At 43.1% G+C, this 20,522-nt stretch overlaps 1 protein-coding gene across 1 annotated transcript in view; it reads right to left on the bottom strand.

The window, feature by feature from the left end:
* mgat5 (alpha-1,6-mannosylglycoprotein 6-beta-N-acetylglucosaminyltransferase) overlaps positions 1–20,522 on the bottom strand; it is a gene marked incomplete at both ends in the record, with an annotated part of 195,562 nt that overhangs the window by 106,949 nt on the left and 68,091 nt on the right. Inside the window, 4 exons of the mRNA XM_080720798.1 lie at positions 2,774–2,935; positions 3,413–3,484; positions 8,368–8,457; positions 15,136–15,212. Of these exons, the coding sequence (XP_080576924.1) occupies positions 2,774–2,935; positions 3,413–3,484; positions 8,368–8,457; positions 15,136–15,212 (401 nt within the window). The remainder of the gene's footprint in view (positions 1–2,773; positions 2,936–3,412; positions 3,485–8,367; positions 8,458–15,135; positions 15,213–20,522) is intronic.

A 20,522-nucleotide genomic window follows, 5' to 3' on the forward strand; every position in this document is an offset into this window, starting at 1 on the left:
GGTGACATTCGTTCAGTGCTGGCTAGCCAGCCCAAGTCACTGGCACTGGCACATGTTGTTAAGGGATTAATGGCCTTTAAAAAAAGGAACAAAGAGAAAGAAAACACAGCTCCGGGTGTGCTAATACGTAGCTCAAACAGCTAGTGAAAAAAACACATTATTTAAAAAAAAGTTCATGGCCTCGCATCGTTTAAAGATTGAAAACAAAACAGTTTTTTTCCCTCCCCAATTTAGTCATTGCCAATTCCCCCATGTGTATAGTCCCCATCACTGAAAAGAGATTCTTTGGGAAACGACGATGAAAAATGGCATTTGCCAGCCACAGCTTTTCAGGCTGGTAGCTTGGGTGGATGAACATGCAGATCTACAAGCTCACAACGCCTCGCAGCTGTTGTGAGCTTGTAGATCGGCTATTTTCGGCAAAGAGCTTTGGTGTAGAGGGGAAAAAGAGCGGACTAAGTACAGAGTGAAAGGTCAAGTTTTATAAGTATTGATGGTTCAAATGCTTAAATATCTGAAAACTCAAATTGACATGAATCCAAAATACACTGATGATTGTGCTGTCAAAAGATGAAACTACAGTATATGGAATCTATTAACAGGTTGTGGGGGTCCCTGCTTCATCTCTCTCTCAACTAAGGGGTCCTTGGCCTGAAAACGTTGAAGACCCCTGTACTATATATTCTGTGAACGAGTTTTGGGAACACAAACCCCATGTCAGTGTACATGTCAAGTGTCAGACACTAAAAATAAACATGCCTTCCATTAAAGGTATTCAGGGAAGTACTTTATCATATTGTATGTATACTTGCTATACTTTCCTTGCTCAAGGGAGTACTGCTTCATGCCAGCACCTTGTGTCATGGGAGTGCTGCCTGAATTATTCACAAGATTGAAGTGTGTGTGCACGCGTGTGCGTGTGTGCGTGCGTGTGTGTACAGTATGTGTGTGGTTTCCATTTATAACCAGTGGAAAGTAACAAGTACATTATTCAGCACATGAAGCAGGTGCCCATTTGAGACAATGGAGTTTTCATGTCTCCTATTTTAGCCTAACTGTCTGAGAGAGAGAGAGAGAGAGAGAGAGAGAGAGAGAGAGAGAGAGAGAGAGAGAGAGAGAGAGAGAGAGGTGGACAAGTATGTGAATTGATGTGACCGTAGGTCGCATTTAGTATGAAAACCTGCAGATCATGTCTGTCTGTCTGTCACGCCTCAAGTCAGGCACCATATATGGCCAAGATCCCTGATGTCATCAATATTAAGCCTCTGGGAATGCCCATATATGGACATAATTGGTCAGTCTCAAGATAACCAGTGTGGTTGTTGCGACGCGAGTCACACTCGCAAATTAATTCTGTCCTTGTCCACTTTTAGAGCCATATATGGAGATCCCTGATAAGCCCTTATCTGGGAATGCCCATATATGGACATATTGTGTCAGTCTGTGTTGTTTCAACACGACACCGCCCTTTGGGGGCGAGGTCGCTTCTCGCCCTTAGGGCGTCTTACTGGTTATATCTACACAGACGGTAATTTTGCTCTTACATCAAACAGTGAGGGGAATGACCGGTAACCACAAGCACGGTCCACTAACCACCGGCAGCCTGAATTGTGCCAACCCACTGTATAACAGCAATATGCCCAGGTTTTTATTTTGCCACACCTCAGCGCCTCTGTTGCCGTCCCTTCTCCGTCTCTGAATGTCAATGTGTGTATTAGTTCATGTACAGTATAGTGTCTCACAAACGAGGCGTGCAACCCAAAAGGGCCCATGGTCACGGGGGCCGTTTAAAGTTCTTGCTGATTTGTATTAATTATTATATTTTATACAAATATATTCTTCTCAGGGATTGTTGCGTTAGTGATGTCAAGTGATGTCGGGTCGCGTGTCAACGTTTCGTCTCCGAGTTGGGAATACATAACATCTAGGCCAAGCGTTCATGTTCGCAATTATGTGCTGAAAAATGAGCAACTTGAGAACTTAATCATCCAAAATGATATTGTTGCTGTCGTGTTGCAGAAACCTCTTATCTCTATACAGGGTTCCCACACATTTTTACCAATTAATTTCCAAAACTTTTCCAAAACTTTTCCAGAATATTTAACCCAATTTCCAGGACTATATAATAATAATTCAGCTCAATAACAAGTCGCTTACTCCTATGCACAATGCCTAAAGTATGCCAGTGGTTCTCAACCTTTTCAGGCCATGACCCCGGCACCCTGACGAGCACTAAGAGTTGAGGAATTTTGTATAACACGGTTTTATTGTGAAAATAGCAGATGCTCACAAAGCCTCGCATTGTGAGCATGTAGATCTGCTATTTTCACAATTTCTGCCTCTATATATTGACAATTTGGCCAATGTTTAATTTCTCATTTCAGAGTTATTAACAAAATCAATAACCAAAGACAATGCATAGCTATTTTTTCCAGGACCTTCCAGGACCCTTGATCAATTCCGAAACTTTTCCAGTACTGGAAAAATATCTTTCTAATTTCAAAATATTTCCAGGAATTTCATGACCGTGGGAACCCTGTATGTCTTTTCCGTAAATGAATTGCCCACTTCGTCATACTAGTGTCAAAGAAAAGCAGCAAAAAGTATAGCCTTCTTTACACACACACACACACACACACACACACACACACACACACACACACACACACACACACACACACACACACACACACACACACACACACACACACACACACACACACACACACACACACACACACACACACACACACACACACACACACACACACACCTTCTTCCTCCTGCGCTTGGCCAGGTTCTGCTTGTCAGCCAGTGAACGGATGGCGCTGACCCAGGGCTCAGCCATGCGCTTGATTCTCAACATCATCCAGCGAAACTCCTCCCTGCGAGACATCACCCGGTACAACTCCTCAAAGCTGGTCCTGATGTCCGTCTGAGAGAGAGAGAGAGAGAGAGAGAGAGAGAGAGAGAGAGAGAGAGAGAGAGAGAGAGAGAGAGAGACCCTTTTAACCTTTATTTTATATAGCCGTTAAGAAGTCATGGAGGTTTGGGCTGGAGACAATATTTTCTCCAGGGACTATTATTGGCTTGTGGCTATACTTTACAGCAGAGGTCAAATCAATCCACGCTTGATGTAACAGTGACCAGATAATAATAATAATAATGGATGGTATCATGGTACTGTATGATGGATTTTCATATCATATTGAAACGAGTGGAATCCAGTGGCATCAAACATATAATTTCCCGAATGTCTGTCTGTCTGTCTGTCTGAGTGTCTGTCTGTCTTTCTGTCCGGCTGTTTCTCCTCGGTGGCTGGAGCAATTGATCTGAATCCGCATGACCATTAGCATATGAACAGACCTGACATTTCACAAATCGAATGGGTGTAAAATGGAGGTGGGATTACCTGTCCTCTCCTGTCCTGGTCCTCAGTGAGCATCTTTGTCCTCCAGGGTAAACGAGGACACCAGTTTTCTACCTGAGAAGCAAAATGAAAATAGTAAATGGTAAATGGTGCATTTATATAGCGCTTTTATCCAAGGCGCTTTACATAGATTGTGCATTATGCACATTCACCCATTCACGCACACATTAATACACCAGTGGCGGAGGAAACCATGCAAGGCACCAACCTACTCACCGGGAGCAATTAGGGGTTCAGAGTCTTGCTCAAGGACTCTTCGAAATTAACTCGGGGGGAGCCCGGATTTGAACTGGGAACCCTTCGTGAACCCTTCGTGCTCTAATAACGGTTTCTATACCCCTGAGCTATGCCGCCCTGAGCTGAACAAAATGAACACATCACAAGGAGGTCACAAGTATACTCTCTCTCTTTCTTTATCTCTCTCACACACAAACATGCATGTGCGTGCGCGCACACACACACACACACACACACACACACACACACACACACACACACACACACACACACACACACACACACACACACACACACACACACACACACACACACACACACACACACACACACACACACACACACACAGTTGTTCAGTATCAAAGCAGATGTCATTCTGATGAGAGTGTGCCTGGCACTGTTCACACTGCAGAGTTTGAGAGAGAGAGTGTGTGTGTGTGCCTGACACATTGCAATGTCATTATATCAAGTGTACCAAAATTTACCACGCCCTCAATCTGTTTCTTGTCTATCCATCCCTCAGCCTCTGTCAACTCTCTCTCTCTATGTATGTGTGCACATACTGTACAGGCATACATACTGTACACATACACATGATAGGACTCCTATTCAGAGCAAGTTGAGCCCTGACCTTCTCCAGGCAGATACCCATCACAAGTGCTGCCCTCTCACACAAGGTTAACACAACACTCAATTAATCAAACATGGCTCAGTGTGTGTGCGTTGCGCGCTCGCGCGTGTGTGTGCATCTTCCTTGTGTGCATAATATGGATATGTATATCCAAGCGTTGAGGTGTACTGTATGTCTGTGTGAGTGCATGATCGCAAAGATTTCTTATTATGCATACAGTGTGTGTGTACCTGTTGGGTGAAGTAAAACAATGTGCAAACACAGCAACAAGATTTGTGAGCTGCTGTGATAAGAGAGGGATATCAAATGGAACCCAACCACCTTAAAAACCATTGTATATATCCCTGCTCTGCCTGCACGTAACCGTGATGCATGAAAACTGTTTTCACCTGTGTGTGTGTGTGCGTGCGTGCGTGCGTGCGTGCGTGTGTGTGTTCACGTGTGAGTAAATGTGAATGGACTTGTCTGAGTGTGTGTGTGTGTGTGTGTGTGTGTGTGTGTGTGTGTGTGTGTGTGTGTGCGCTGTGCAAATCGTGCATCTCCAAAAACAGAGAGTGAGGGGAGTGCAGTGGAGACGAGAGCCACTTCTGAATGGAAATACATGCGCGTCGCCATGGTGACCGCAAGAACACGTGACTCTTCAAGTGGAGGCTGAGGGCCATCACAGCAACACACAGGGAGAGAGAGAGAGAGAGAGAGAGAGAGAGAGAGAGAGAGAGAGAGAGAGAGAGAGAGAGAGAGAGAGAGAGAGAGAGAGAGAGAGAGAGAGAGAGAGGCCAAGGCAAGGGGTGATCTGCAGTAGCCTATGGCTGAACCTTGTTTTGGCAATGTGCAAAACTGTGCACGATAATCAGTGGTAGAGTCTATGATATGTACAGGCTTTATATTCCATAAGAGGAAGTAAGTAAGTGTCTTGTGATGTTAATCCTTAAGTAAGAAATATTAGTCAACAGGTTTCTGAAGTGCACCTTATAATGGTTGTGGTTAAAGTGATTAAAAACTACTGGCTAGATAGTCAGTTATTGCTGTCTACATTTCTGAATAATAAAAGTATTCAATCAATCAATTAGGCCAGGGGTCTTCAACAGGGGTCCGGGACCCCTAGGGGGTCCTCAGAGTCTCTCAATCTTTGAGTGATATAACGTTTTTTTTTCTCCTTTTTTATATTAACAACTTGAACCATAGTGTCCATATTCTGAGAACTTTAGCCAAAAATAGCAGATCTACAGATCTACAACGCCTCGTGCTGCGAGGCGTTGTGAGCTTGTGGATCGGCTATTTTCGGCAAAGAGGTTTGGTGTAGATGGGAAAAAGAGCATAATAAGTACAGAGTGAAAGGTCAAGTTTATATTAGTTAGTATTGACGGTGGTTCAATGGTTAAATATATGAAACACCATGAATCCAAAATACACTGATAATTGTGCTGTCAAAAGATGAAAGTTTCATGAAACTATATGGAATCTATGAAGAGCTTGTGGGGGTCCCTGCTTCATCTCTCTCTCAAATAAGGGGTGCTCGGCCTGAAAACGTTGAAGACCTCTGAACTAGGCCAACCGAGGACAGACTACGAATGGCTGGGCCGCTGTGAGGCCCACCGGCCGACCACTGCTATTACTTCATCAGTCAGCCAGTCAATCAGCCAAATTCATTGTCCATCTGTACGGCCAGCAATGCTGGTCCATCCAAAAACAGAGAGAAAGAGAGGAAGACTGAGAGCTAATGGATTCTAACCCTGGGTTCTATTTCCATAATGGTTCATAACAAGACGGTCTCAGAGTCTGAGATCACTGCCATGCTTTCAGCCAGAATGAAGTATTCATACAGTAGATACGGCCAGATGACCGTTCCAAACTAGAAGACTAAGAATAGGGGTGTAACGATACATTTTAACAGCGATACGATACGCATCACGATACATGGTTAACGATACGATACATGGACGATATTGGTTCATTCGTGGCGACACGATACGATACGATTCGATTCAATGATTTAAAATCAATATAGTAACTGTTTAGCAAAGAAATGAAATCTGTGTAAAATGTGTAAAAAAAATCAATTAATATGGAAGTAAACACTGTGATTATCTAGCAAATACATGGATATTATATTTCAACACATATGGACAAATAAGGTAATTAAACCCCCCTTTTTAATTTTCCCACATAAAATTGCTATACAAGGCACAAATACTTAGTTTCCATACAATCAATTATTTGCATTGCAAAACGATTCGATACCGATTACTGCATTTTAAATACGATACGATACAAAGACAAAACGGAATGATATTATATATATTGCTTTTGCAAACAACATAGTAGATCATTGCAAATTAAAATGGTGGATTTTTCGATTGCGTTACTATATTGTTACACCCCAAGCTACAAAGACGGAGACGGGTGGTGGGGGGTTGGGATAGATCAGGTCCAGACAGAGACAGCCAGAGAGAAAGAGAGATACAGTAGATCAGGGGTCTTCAACAGGGGGTCCTCAAGAGTTACTACAGGGGGTCCTCCAAATCTTTTGTGTGATAAAAACTTCTTTTCTCTTTTTTTATATCAACCACTTGAACCCTAGCGTCCATAATATATTCTGAGAACTTTAGCCAAAAATAGCAGATCTACAAGCTCACAACGCCGTTGTGAGCTTGTGATCGGCTATTTTTCAGCAAATAAGTTTGGTGTAGAGGGGGAAAAAGAGCAGACCAAGTACAGAGTGAAAGGTCATGTTAATTAAGTATTGAGTGGTTAAAATCTGAAATTGACAAGAATCCAAAATATACTGAGGGTAGTGCTGTCAAACGATGAAACTAAATTCTATTCTATGAATAGGTAGTGTGGGGGTCCCTGCTTCATCTCTCCCTCAACTAAGGCGTCCTTGGCCTGAAAACGTTGAAGACTCCTGCAGTAGATGGAGAGAGATGACAGAGAGACACAGGCTTGGAGGGAGAGAGAGGCACACAAAGAGAGGGGGAGACGAGGAGAGAGTGACAGCGAGTGAGAGCAATGGATGGACAGAGGAGTGGGGGCGCGAAGAGAGAAAAAGAGAACAAGGTGGAAGGGAAAGAACTGACACCGGGATGACAATAACATGGAGAACACCATCTTTGCAGGGATCATAACATGGTTGCTTGTTAGAGCCGTCCATCTCTCCCTCGCACGCACGCACGCACGCATGCACGCACGCACGCACGCACGCACGCACGCACGCACGCACGCACGCACGCACGCACGCGAACACGAAAACACACACAAAAAAACTTGGGAACTTCTTCACCTCTGCCTCATCCCTGACTTTCCTCTATCGAGAAACCTTGGAGTGCATAATCGCATAATTCTTGGCCGATACCGATGTTTAAAATAACAATTTAGCCGATAACCGATTCTGATATTTGTTTATTTTGTTTTTGGTGTTTCCCAATTTCCCAATTGTGTGCAAGGGAAACAAATACATCTTCATTATAAGAAATAACGGTTCAGAAATACAGCTCGGTAGGCAGCAAATAACCAACACACCAACATAACCAGCTCAAAATGTGTGCTTATCAACAATAGATAAATATTGGCTACTGCCATCGGTTAATGTCAGGGGGGCACCCAACAGCCAGTTGTGGGTCAGGCACCAAAATGGGTTGCAGCGGCCCTGCATAATAATATTATAATCTGCAAAACGCCAAACTGGAACTACTATTGGGCAGAGTCGAGGATGAATGGGAAACATGAACAGAGACAAGTGGATTTTTGTCTCGTTGTTTTCCATTACGTGAATTTTCCACATCTTTGTTATTGAACATTTTCCTGCTGTTGATTAAAACAAATACACAACGCCAGCTATCTCCACATGTTGTCTGGCGTCTAAATCACCACCCACCCACCCACCCACGCACGCACACACACACACACACACACACACACACACACACACACACACACACACACACACACACACACACACACACACACACACACACACACACACACACACACACACACACACACACACACACACACACACACACACACACACACACACACACACACACACACACACAGAGAGAGGTCTCACCTCACTAAGGTAGATGAAGAAGGAGCAGGTGCTTCCATCCACACCGTAGTTGCCATAGCAGGAGTCTGACCGCCACATGTCCTTCATCCACTGAGGAGGAGGAGAAGCATGGAAGATTAAACTTCAAATCTCACACGTGCACAGATGGTACAGTATACTTGCCTGCCGGCATGCACAGCAGCACATTTGTGTAATTAGGGCTACCACTATTTATTGTTTTCTTACATTGACATTTATTTTATTTTACCTTAGTCAAAAAACTGTCTAAGTCCATATTTAACATTTTTGAATAATAATAAAACTTTATTTGTATAGCATCTTTCAGGACATGACATGCAGCTCAAAGCGCTTTACAGAGCAGAAAATGAAGCACAAGTGCTTAACAGAAAAAAATACGCATGATTAGATTTTTTTTATTTTTAATTACGAGACTGTAAACCACAAACTATACGTTTTTAATCTGTTATATTCTTAAAAAATATACATATATTAGACTGTTATTCGTCTCAGGTAATCATTTTATACTTCATTGTAAATGGTGTCATGCAATAGCTAAGACTGCCAATCTACAAGAAAAAGATTAAAACACGTTGCAACGTGATGCATCGTGAGCATTTACAGTACATCCAGTATAGTATCTTTGCCATTTTTGCTACTGTAAATCTTTCAGTTTATGAGCCACTGTGGACTGTGACATGAAATAAGGTTAGTAGGAGTAAGCGGTCAATTTGTAGCAGCTCGCTGGTCGGGGCAGGTAATACATGCCTTCAGGCGGAGCCCGACAGAGGTACAACAAGCTACATAATTAGACAGCGCAGGGGGTGTCACAAGGGGTAGGAAAGTGGGACTGAGTTACTAGGGCCCAAGGTGGTGGAGGGTCCTTAATTATTTTTTATACTTTAGCTATTGAAAAATAGCAGATATACAAGCTCACAGCGCGGCACCGAGTGTCGCGCTGCGAGCTTGTAGATCTGCTATTTTTGAAAAGTCGTGAAAATGTGTGCAAATCTTTGAATATGTATTTTTTAAGCGAACATTTGTAACTAAAATTTTGCTTCTGGGGGGGGGGGGGTCCCTGAAACTAAATAGTTTGAGATGGGGGTCCGTGGCCAAATTCATATCATTTTGGGGGTCCTTCACATGAAAAAGTTTGAGCTCCACTGACATCGAAACATAGATTTTTCAAAAAACCTTAGAAGGATTTGAAATATTCAAAGATTTTCATGATTTTTCAAAAAATAGCAGATATACAAGCTCGCAGCGCTGTGAGCTTGTATATCTGCTATTTTTCAATAGTTAAAGCACAGGGGCCCCACAGTGAATCCTTGTACCCGGGGCCCAGATATTTGGTGGGACACCCCTGAGACAGCGTCTCAACGGCTCATTAGACGCAGGGACGATGAGGTTGTTCTAATGACATGTCTTACTCTTTAGACACACATTATGGGGTTTACTCCCATATAGGGATGGGACGATATGCGATATTATCATTTGTCGTGATAAAAAAAAACATTCACGATAATCGTATCGTGGAGATTTAATTTATCGTGAAATCGTCCTTCGTCATGCACTGGGATCAATTCCACCTTTTATTTGCCGAGCTGCATATCCGGTAACGTTTAAACCCTCTATTGGTAAAACGTACTTATAATATACGTACTTGATATAGTCTTTTTTTCACTCTCTATCAAATCTCTTTGCCAAAAAATAGCCGATCTACAAGCTCACAACATGTCTCGTTGCGACACGTTGTGAGCTTGTAGATCTGCTATTTTTTGGGGGCAAATGTAATTTTGGGGGTGAACTACTCCTTTATGGGCTTTCCCGAAGACTTCTAACTCTGGAGTCCAGTAAGAAATCTCCCCTGCGGTATTCGATGGTAAAGAGAACGTACTGTACTGTACGTTCTCCCATGCTGTATTGAGCGATGGCTGATGAGACGGATGAAAGGGAGGAAGGATTCTGCCAGGCTTAGATGCCAGAGCGAAAGCTATATCGCCGCTCTAGTATCCTGGCTCTGAAGTATGTTGAGAGGCGGCTGACACGCCCAGAGGGGAATAGAGTGGAAGGAGGAAAGTCAAATCTAAATTCCAGCCAGGGTGGGAAAGCGTCAGCTCACCAGTTCGTTTTGATCGGAAAAGGATCGCAGGATTGCCTCTCAGCGAAACGGGCCAAAGGGATGTTGAATGAATTAAGTGCTATTTCGGGGCTGGATGACAAAGCTAAGAGCTCCATAAAACGAGGAGATGGATTCATCAGATGGACAGAAGGGTTAGTAACAGAATATGGTACATTCATAGTAAGAAAACAAGAACTAGAGGTCTCGACGAGCACTGTGGGGAAAGTTAAGACACTGTCAACAACTCATGAGAGATACATAAATGAAATGGGAGTGCAAAGCTGTGGCATAACGGAGGAATTAGTGCCTAGAGATGGATCAGTGGTTAGTGTTCATAAAACTGAAATAAGAGGTGTTTCTAAACCGTTGTTTTCTAGGCCTAAAAGCGAGTCACAGGATTTGACACGATTGTGGGCAGGTGAATTACTTTAAAAGTTATTTGACAATAGATTGCTGACTTTTGTTGCCACTACAGAGTCCACATCCAGAGCTGTAGATTTGAGACTTGGACTGAGTCAGAATTAAGTCACAAAAGCCAGGACTTATAACTTTACCTAGAATCCTCTGCTGTGAGCCTTGACTGCTTTAATCACATACTGTAAGCTTTTATTGTATACTTTCAAACTAACAGGGATAGTTGCATAGAGACCCCATCGGATATTTTCGTTATTTATGACAATAATAAAATATTTTCGTATATAATAATATACCCAAAATAGGGACGCCAGGGTTAATGTGGTTAGGATTTGACTTCAGAGCAAAACTTGCTTCAATTTGACCCTTAATATCTTAACAACAGAACTGACACTAAGGCCAAGTTTAACCTACTGCTTTGTGCACAGGGCTGCCTTTCCATATTGTTAGCATGGAGTAACCTATGTAACTAGCTGGGCACTCCCAAACTGCCAAGGATATTCAGTTACGGCCAATAATGAGCCCAACCAAACACTGGTGGCTGTCAAATAAGGAACAAAATAACTGCTATATGCCACCAAGCCTAGGCTCAAACAGCCAGTTGGCATGGGGGGGAAAGTGGTGAACAAATCTAAACTTGGAACAGAGAAATGAGCCCATACATACACATACAGTACCTAGCCTATATTTTTTGAATTGGCTGTGATTTTTGTTGGTCCTGCATAGAGATGGACCGATTGCAAAATTCTTGGCCGATACCGATCCACTGGTTTTATGAAGGAATGACCTGCCAAAACCGATTTTTCCGATACCGATTTCTTTAGCTAAGAACTAGAAAATAGGGTTGCTCCAATACCCTTTTTTCAGGCCAAGTAGGCCTACAAGACATACTTCAATTTGAGTACCAATAAGCTAGAACAACACTAATGTCAAATCAATCACAATAGTACAATATCCAAAATCACAGACAATATCCAGTCTAATAAATATGACCGTCTGGACTAGGCAGGAGGAAAGCAGGAGATGACATTGACAGGATTATGGAATATATCCTTACATTGCAAAGGTAATCAGCGCCATCTGTATTCTGTAGGCTGCCACTAAGTAGGCTGGCTGCTACTTGCTAATGTTTACTTTAGTCACAGGACCAGAGCATCATGCTGCATGTGCAGTGCCATAGACACAATTGGCATAAAAAACGGTATTTATGTCAGTGACCTGCCGGTCACCGATTCGGCCGGTTTGATATCATACCTGCCGATTTTTTATATTGGCCGATTCCGATTTCCATCCCTAGTCCTGCATTTACCCTCCAGTGGATGTTCCAGTTATGTTTTCTTTTATTGACCTGCAACATACCCTGAAAGAGTTGTGACTTGCCTTGGACTTAATCACCCCAGTGTGAAACCAGTTGGCATCTATAGTGGCACAGCAAGAATTACTTTGGTTTTCATGCTGACCGAGTTTAATCTCCTTAGATTTTCCATTTTACTCGTGGAAACCGGCATGTTCCACCTCACTAGCTGGCTTGAACGCATTCCAGCTGATGACAGCTGTCACAGTCAAGGTGCTTAATTATTAATCTCCAGAAAATGAATGGCACCAAGATGTGGCTCATGTGGCGTGTGTGTGTGTGTGTGTGTGTGTGTGTGTGTGTGTGTGTGTGTGTGTGTGTGTGTGTGTGTGTGTGTGTGTGTGTGTGTGTGTGTGTGTGTGTGTGTGTGTGTGTGCGTGTGTGCGTGCAGGGGTGCAACACCAAATTCTGGGCCCTGGGTACAAGGATTCACTGTGGGCCCCCCATGAATGGGAATAAATTATTATGCATTATTTTGTGCTTTAACCATTGAAAAATAGCAGATATACAAGCTCACAGCGCGGCACCGAGTGCCGCGCTGCGAGCTTGTAGATCTGCTATTTTTGAAAAATGAACGTTTGTGCATATTTTTGACACGATTCTACAAAATGTCTTCTAAATCCTTCTAAGTTTTTTTTTAAAAACCTAAGTTTCTATGTCAGTGGTGCTCAAACCTTTTCATGTGAAATATTATGTATTTTGCCACGGATCCCTATCTCAAAATATTTAGTTCCAGGGACCCCCCAGAAGCAAAAATGCAATGTAGTTTTTGCTTAAAAATACATATATTCAAAGATTTGCACACATTTTCAACATTTTCAAAAATAGCAGATCTTGTACATCTGCTGTTTTTCAATAGCTAAAGTATAAAATAATTAAGGCCCCTCCACCTTGGGCCCTAGTAACTCAGTCCCACTTTTCACCCCCAGTGTGACGCCCCTGCGTGCGTGTGTGCGTGCGCATTATTGTGTGTTTTTGTTATCGGCTGCCATACAGCTGGACAAGCTGACAGTATTGGTACAGGGTTGAGACGGGCCCAGCAGATGGTGTGGGTGATATCAGCTACAAAGAGATGTGCGCGTGCACAGACACATATCGTGTGCGCGTGCGCATGCACATCGGCTTTTTGCTTTTACCGTTCTCCAGACGGACACCGTGTGCTCAATTTAAACTGACAGCGGGACTAATTTTCCCTCCCTCACATTCTACTCAAAAAGCCCCCGCAGTTCAGGTAATAGGACATAAACAGATGTGTGAATGTAAAACCACTGGACTTCTCTGGTTCTCTATAAGCTATGATGGGAATGCAGACAGAGTCATGCCTGTGCTCTCTAATCAAACTCAGCACGACGCAACATGTAAATCACTGCTATGTAACATATAGCCTCCACAAAACCCTGCATGTCTGGTCAGGTCGGTCAGGAGGAAAACGTCTGCCTTAAGTACAGGGGTGCTTCTGCTTGGTAACATTCAGGGAGGTAGGGCACTTACTCACTCACATGAAACCTAGCGTCCCTACTGTGGGGCGAACATTTGGCAGAAATGGCAAATCTAGGGCCTTTCTGTGTGGAGTTTGCATGTTCCCCCCATGTCTCCTAGGGTTGATACCCTCACAAAAACATGCAGTAATTCTGGTCTCAATAATGCCTCCCCCTGGCCAGCCGGGGCACTTGATGGAGGGGAAAGGAACTGGTTGGAATAGCGTGTTCCTTCCACACGCTACGTCCATCCCGGGGAAATCCCCCCTGTCAGGTGAAAAGAAACAACTTGGACTACTCATGCATTGAAGGAAGCATGAGGTCAGTCCGTTGTCTCCCTAGGCGCGGCAGAAGGAGAGCAGAGCCCAGGATTACATAGGCAATTGGCACTGGGTGAAAATGGGTTGCAAAATCGTGGGATAACAATTATATATATAAAAAATAAAAAATAAATGGCAAATCTACCTCTAAAATGACAAATTAAACATTGGCCAAATTGTCAAATATTAGAGGTAGAAATTGTGAAATAGCGTTGCCAGGCGTTGTGAGCATGTAGATCTGCTATTTTCACAAAAGAACCGTGTTATACAAAATGTAATGCCTGAACTCTTAGTGCTCGTCAGGTTGAGGGGGTCCCCAGTTAAAATATGATTATTTTGGGGGTCACGGCGTGAAAAGGTCGAGAACCACTGATGTATGCCAAGACACCTGTCTCCTGTATGCTCTAATAATGTAAAAATAAAACACCTGAAAGTTTAATGCAAGGAAAGGCTTCCAGAGAGGTGTTCTCCTTCGTTGTACAGCCTAAAGATAATGAGTTTTCCGTTCTCCTGCCGGTCATTTTAATGAAAAACTCACACCGGGATTGGTTTTGTGTCAGTAAATCACCGTCATAAAAAAAAGGGGGAAATTACAATGACAAACTGGAAATCCCATTACTGACCTCCTGTTCAAAATGATAATCAATATTAGAAAGTGTCAATATTTGAGAGTGTGTGCATCAGCGCCCATAGCACAACCTAGGTGGGGTTGGCGATAGGGCCTTTCTGTGTGGAGTTTGCATGTTCTCCCCGTGTCTCCTAGGGTAGATGACCTCACAAAAACATGCAGTAATCCTGGTTTCTATACTACCTCCCCCTAGCCAGCCAGGTGCTCCCCAATTCCCCTGGCGCGGCAGGGGGAGAGTGGAAACCAGGACTACAGGTTAGGTAGTTGGCACTGGGTGAGAAAAAAATGGGTTGTAAAAACCGTGGGGTAAAAATATTTTTGTAAAAGAAATATATATATTTGAGAGTGTGTGTGTGTGTGTGTGTGTGTGTGTGTGTGTGTGTGTGTGTGTGTGTGTGTGTGTGTGTGTGTGTGTGTGTGTGTGTGTGTAGGGGGGGGGGGGGGGGGGGGGTCACCTTGATCTTGCCCTCACAGTGAGGGAATCCATCCAGAGGTGGAAGCTCACACTTCTCCTGGGCTCCATTTAGGAGGTCTAAAGAGAGAAAGAGAGAGATAGATCTGGTTAAGATTTGTCTCACAAAAACATATAAACATGGCAGAGGTGGCTAGAGGTTAAGGTGGCTCAGCCTGTTAGTTAGTGGAAAGATCATATCATTGCTGTCGGGCAGAAACCAAATGTGATTTTTTTTTTTTGTGTTGTTGTTGTTTTGTACTTTGTCGTACGGCAGCATTGCCAACGCGTGTGAGCTCGTACAGACAGTAGATCGGCTATTTTAGAAATAAATAAATGTTTTCAGGCAGACAAGACAGATAAGACAAATAAAGACAACGATGGGATACGAGAAGGTAGAGGCTGAGGTTGAGGGAGTGAGTGAGAACAATAGAGAGATTTAGATGGAGATGAAAGTGAGGTAAAGTGAGGGGTTAGAGGATGGGAGAGGGGTGCTGGGGGGTGAGAGAGAGCAGGAACAAAGAGAGAGAGAGAGGAAGGGAGGGAGGGAGGGAGAGAGGGAGAGAGGAAGGGAGAGAGAATTCATTATTGGAATATTGGTCATGGCTGGCTGTGCATTGCTTTCATCACTTGAGGTCAACATCTGATGTTGGGTGCTGACATCCACACTAGCCTGTTCCTCAAAGGCAAGCCAGAAATAAATCAATCGCTCCTGTAGAAGGAGAGGTACAGTGCGCGCGCACACACACACACACACACACACACACACACACACACACACACACACACACACACACACACACACACACACACACACACACACACACACACACACACACACACACACACACACACACACACACACACACACACACACACAGAGAGAGATAAACCCCACAGTCAGTTGAAACACTGACATACAAGATTTTAGGCAAAAACTGGCTAGCTACAATTAGCCCAATAGCTGTTTTGACAGCTTACTGTCAAAGCTTGTCGGTCGACATGTTTTCGTATTTCAAAACACAGATTGCAAGAAATGTGTTCCTCCTGTGCTCTAAGCAAATGTTTGGCATCAAAAGCATGACATTCTTACTCAGAGATGCACTGGATTAACACAACTAAAATTCAACTTAATTTCCAGCGGGAACAGTAATGAGAAGCAATTGTGTTAGGATAGATTTTTCCTCTAGATTTTTCCTCTAGATGTTGTGGACTGTTCACATTAAGTTTGTACAACTGTTGGCTCAACTCCTGGTTAGTTTTAGACATGTTTTAAGAAGCCCCGGTGGTTTCTATGGCTACCAAAGCTGAATAAGAGCTGGGGGATCAGGTTGGCAAGATTTAAGCGAATCCGCCAAGTGACAAGATATCAGCACTATTTTTGATCTATTTTTACTGTGTGACATGGATTAAGGATAAGGGATAAAGAGAGACACGCAAAGATGGAGGATATCTTTGAGATCTCATAACTAGAAGGTCACAGAATCTATCCCACTTCAGTTGGTATTCACTCCCAAGCTCCCAAGCTCCCAAGCTCCCAAGCTCACAACGTGTCACGATGCGACACGTTGTGAGCTTGTAGATCGGCTATTTTCTAATGTCCTTTTTTAAAGTGCGAAGTTGTCAAATATGTCCTTAATTTCTTTGTATATTTAGGTGTCATATTTGCCATGTGCAAACTTCAAAAGCCTTACAAGCCAAACAGAAATGTAATTGTCAACGACAAAGACACAATTAAATCCTTAATCGCAATTATTTGAGTGACAATTAATCGCCATGTAAAATGCCCTAATCGTGACAGCCCTAGGGACTCAAGCCCAGCTCCCTGGTAGATCTGTATTAGTATGACTGCCTTTAATTACTTGGGTATCTAATATTATATTTCAAATCCCTGCTGTTAGGTACAACAACCACCTGCTGACAGCTGACAGGAATTCTATGCTAGCCTCCATCACTGAGTCAACCGAGAAGACGGGGGAGAAAACGAGGTTACAACTGAAGGCCAGAGCATTTGGTTAAAGTTCAAAGATCACCAACCAGCTCATCCTAGATCAGACCTGGCCGCATTGTGCGGCCCGGGAGCCGTATGCGGCAATTTGGTTCACTCTAACCGTGTAGGGTTAATGGCAAATTACAAAATAAACACATTTTCTAATTTTACCTCAAGCATGGATTAAAGCTGCATTGCTTTTATTTTGAAGTTTTTTATTCACGTACATATGGACGCAATGCGTACTGTACATCAGCACATGTGCGTGATCATTTGATGTTGTCTCAATAACAGGCAGGTGGTCAAACTGGTCACAAGTCAAGACGACCTGCCTTACCTTACCCATCAAAAATCGCAAAAGTGGCAAAAAAAAAAGCAAAGACGATGCCGAATTTTCAACAAAAGATTTACTGCAAAGTATTTAATTACTGAAGTCGCAGGTACACATAAAGCCGTGTGTTTAGTTTGCGGGGAGCACATCTTGCAGAGAGCACTGCCTTTTGGCCCGGCCCTCCACAATATTTTCTGTTGTTCATGTGGCCCCATGGTAAAAAATAATTGCCCTGTCCTAGCTGGTCACCTGCTGCAGTTCACACTGCAGGCAAACACCTTAGCCTATAAAATCCAAAGATAAACAGACACTTGGTTCAGTCAGGAACACTCAGGTCAAAGTAGATTTAACCAATTATTGCGACAAATTGAATACAGTTAAGCTCTTTAACACATTATTAGCCGGCATTCACGCCAAAACGCGTCAATCTGTCTTTTCATTGTTTCGTTATAGACTGCTTTCTCCTGCACCTGGGAGACCGAAGCAAAATCAGCCCATGGGTTTACAAGAGCGGGCCCATATCAAGACATTTAATCAGATTAACTTGAGTCATGCAAACTTGAATGCATTTTAACATTAAAGCCATAGAACATTGCATTCAGTTTAGAGCCAAGCAAACAATGAATTCCAGTTTACTTTAGAGCTATGCACACATGAATTTCAGTTCAACATTCTGTTTAAATGTTTGAGCATGATTCTGAACAATAAGGTGGAGGCTGGGGTGGTGGAGGCAAGCTTTGCCTGCAGCAGCAGCTAAGATTGGCAGGAATTGAAGCAGAAATCTAGTGTAGGAGAGAGCCGTATTTAAACGGATCACGTCTTGTTGAGGGAATGAGGTGTGATTGGTGTGGAGAAAAGCGTGGCTGATTGAAAGTAATCAGCAGCAGACTGACAGCTGATTACAGCTGAGCTTTTGCAACTCCCGTGCCCTGCATGAACACTATGGTCGACTTATTGGTGCGTGGATGTTTCCCTACATGCTGGAATAGCTGGAAATTAGACACATAACAGAACAGACGGACTGACACAAAATAAATGGACTGCAAATACTGATCAATTTACAGAAGGCCCTAACAGGATGATAGATACTGTAGATCCAAAATTAAAAAGAGGGACAAGCTGGAAAGACGGACGGACGGACGGACGGACGGAAGGTATAGATCACAAAGCACACAAATACCCATCAAGTTGTTGGGTGGTAGAAATTGCCATGTCGAGGTGTAGATGTATGCAGCAACACACAAAGTCATCAATTCCCAAATTGACAGAAATAGAAATGGTTCAAAAAATTACTTAAATGTAACTAATAATCAATCATATACTTTAGTCAATCCTTCTTCTGGTATAAAGAAGATGATTTTATTAAAAAGAGAGAAAAAAAAAGATCTTTAATGCTACAGCTTTCTGACAGAAAGAAATATTAAAACCCCACCCCCCTTTTCAAAGATTTTTTTTTATTAAAAAATGGTTAAGGTTTTCCTGAATCTTAATAAACGAGTTGATGCCTGATGCTTTTGAGACTTAAACCTGGAATGGATCTACATTCATGCATGATGAATGTGGATTAATTAATGTTGACAGACGGATGGAGAAAATGGGCACGGCGGACTGGCAGACGGCTTGGCAAAAGGCTTGGGCATTGGCATTGTGTCGCTGCTGGCAGGGGTGTCGCACCAAATTCTGGGCCCCGGGTACAAGGATTCACTGTGGGGCCCCTGTGCTTTAACTATTAGCAGATATAGCAGATATACAAGCTCACAGCGCGGCACCGAGTGCCGCGCTGCGAGCTTGTAGATCTGCTATTTTTGTAAAATCATGAAAATCTTTGAATATTTCAAATCTTTCTAAGGTTTTTTGAAAAATCTATGTTTCGATGTCAGTGGAGCTCAAACCTTTTCATGTGAAGGACCCCCAAAATGATATGTATTTGGCCACGGACCCCCATCTCAAAATATTTAGTTCCAGGGACCACCCCCCAGAAGCAAAGTTTGACTTTCAAATGTTCGCTTAAAAAAATACATATATTCAAAGATGTGCACACATTTTCACGACTTTTCAAAAATAGCAGATCTACAAGCTCGCAGCGCGGCACTCGGTGCCGCGCTGTGAGCTTGTATATCTGCTATTTTTCAATAGATTAAGTTATTAACACTCTTTCACAGCCTGGTCAGAATGGGCTTGTCTGTGGACTAGCCTGGTCAGAATGGGCTTGTCTGTGGACTAGCCGGAAATTTCTAACATTGTATTATGATCTGATATTATGTTTATAAACATCAGCCCACCCCCCTCCTTCTTGGACGCCATTTTTTCCTTCTTTTTTTCGATCCCACGGTCATAAACTCACCATAACTATCTGGATCTGCATTGGCATATAGTGGGGATTTTGGCCGAGTCGTCTTTCCACCCGTGCGTTTCACGTGCACGATCCGTGCACATCTATGTGGGTGCATGTGATCATCTCCGTGTGTACAATCCATGGAAAATTTTTCATTAGCCTAGCCGCTAGGACAACGGCTATGCTAACGCTAACGTCTATACAGTAAGTCTATGGGAAAAGGCTAATCTGCCCCGGAAGCAATCAAAAGCACTTCCGGTTCATGTATAGAGAAGAATCATGCTATTGGTTAGACCGGTGGTGAGACAGAGAAGGGCTACCGATCGTTTTTTTTTCGATGATTATCATTTATTTCACCTATTTAGAAAAAGTGTGTAAAAGTGTGTTCTGGCTGGGAACACCTTAGCTATAATTGTGTAAAAGTGTGATCAGGCTGAGAACACCTTAGCTATAATTGTGTAAAAGTGTGATCAGGCTGAGAACACCTTAGCTATAATTGTGTAAAAGTGTGATCAGGCTGAGAACACCTTAGCTATAATTGTGTAAAAGTGTGATCAGGCTGAGAAAGAGTTAAGGGCCCCTCCTCCACCTTGGGCCCCAGTAACTCAGTCCCACTTTCCTACCCCTTGTGACGCCCCTGGGCGTTGGCATTGTGTCACTGCTGGCAGAGCACCAAGTCAGATCGTCACGGCGACAGCGTGATATGAAATAACACGGAGAGATTATGAGGAGACC

The sequence above is a fragment of the Nannobrachium achirus genome, assembly GCF_963921795.1.
Source record: "Nannobrachium achirus genome assembly, chromosome: 24".
Classification (NCBI taxonomy): Eukaryota; Metazoa; Chordata; class Actinopteri; order Myctophiformes; family Myctophidae; genus Nannobrachium; species Nannobrachium achirus.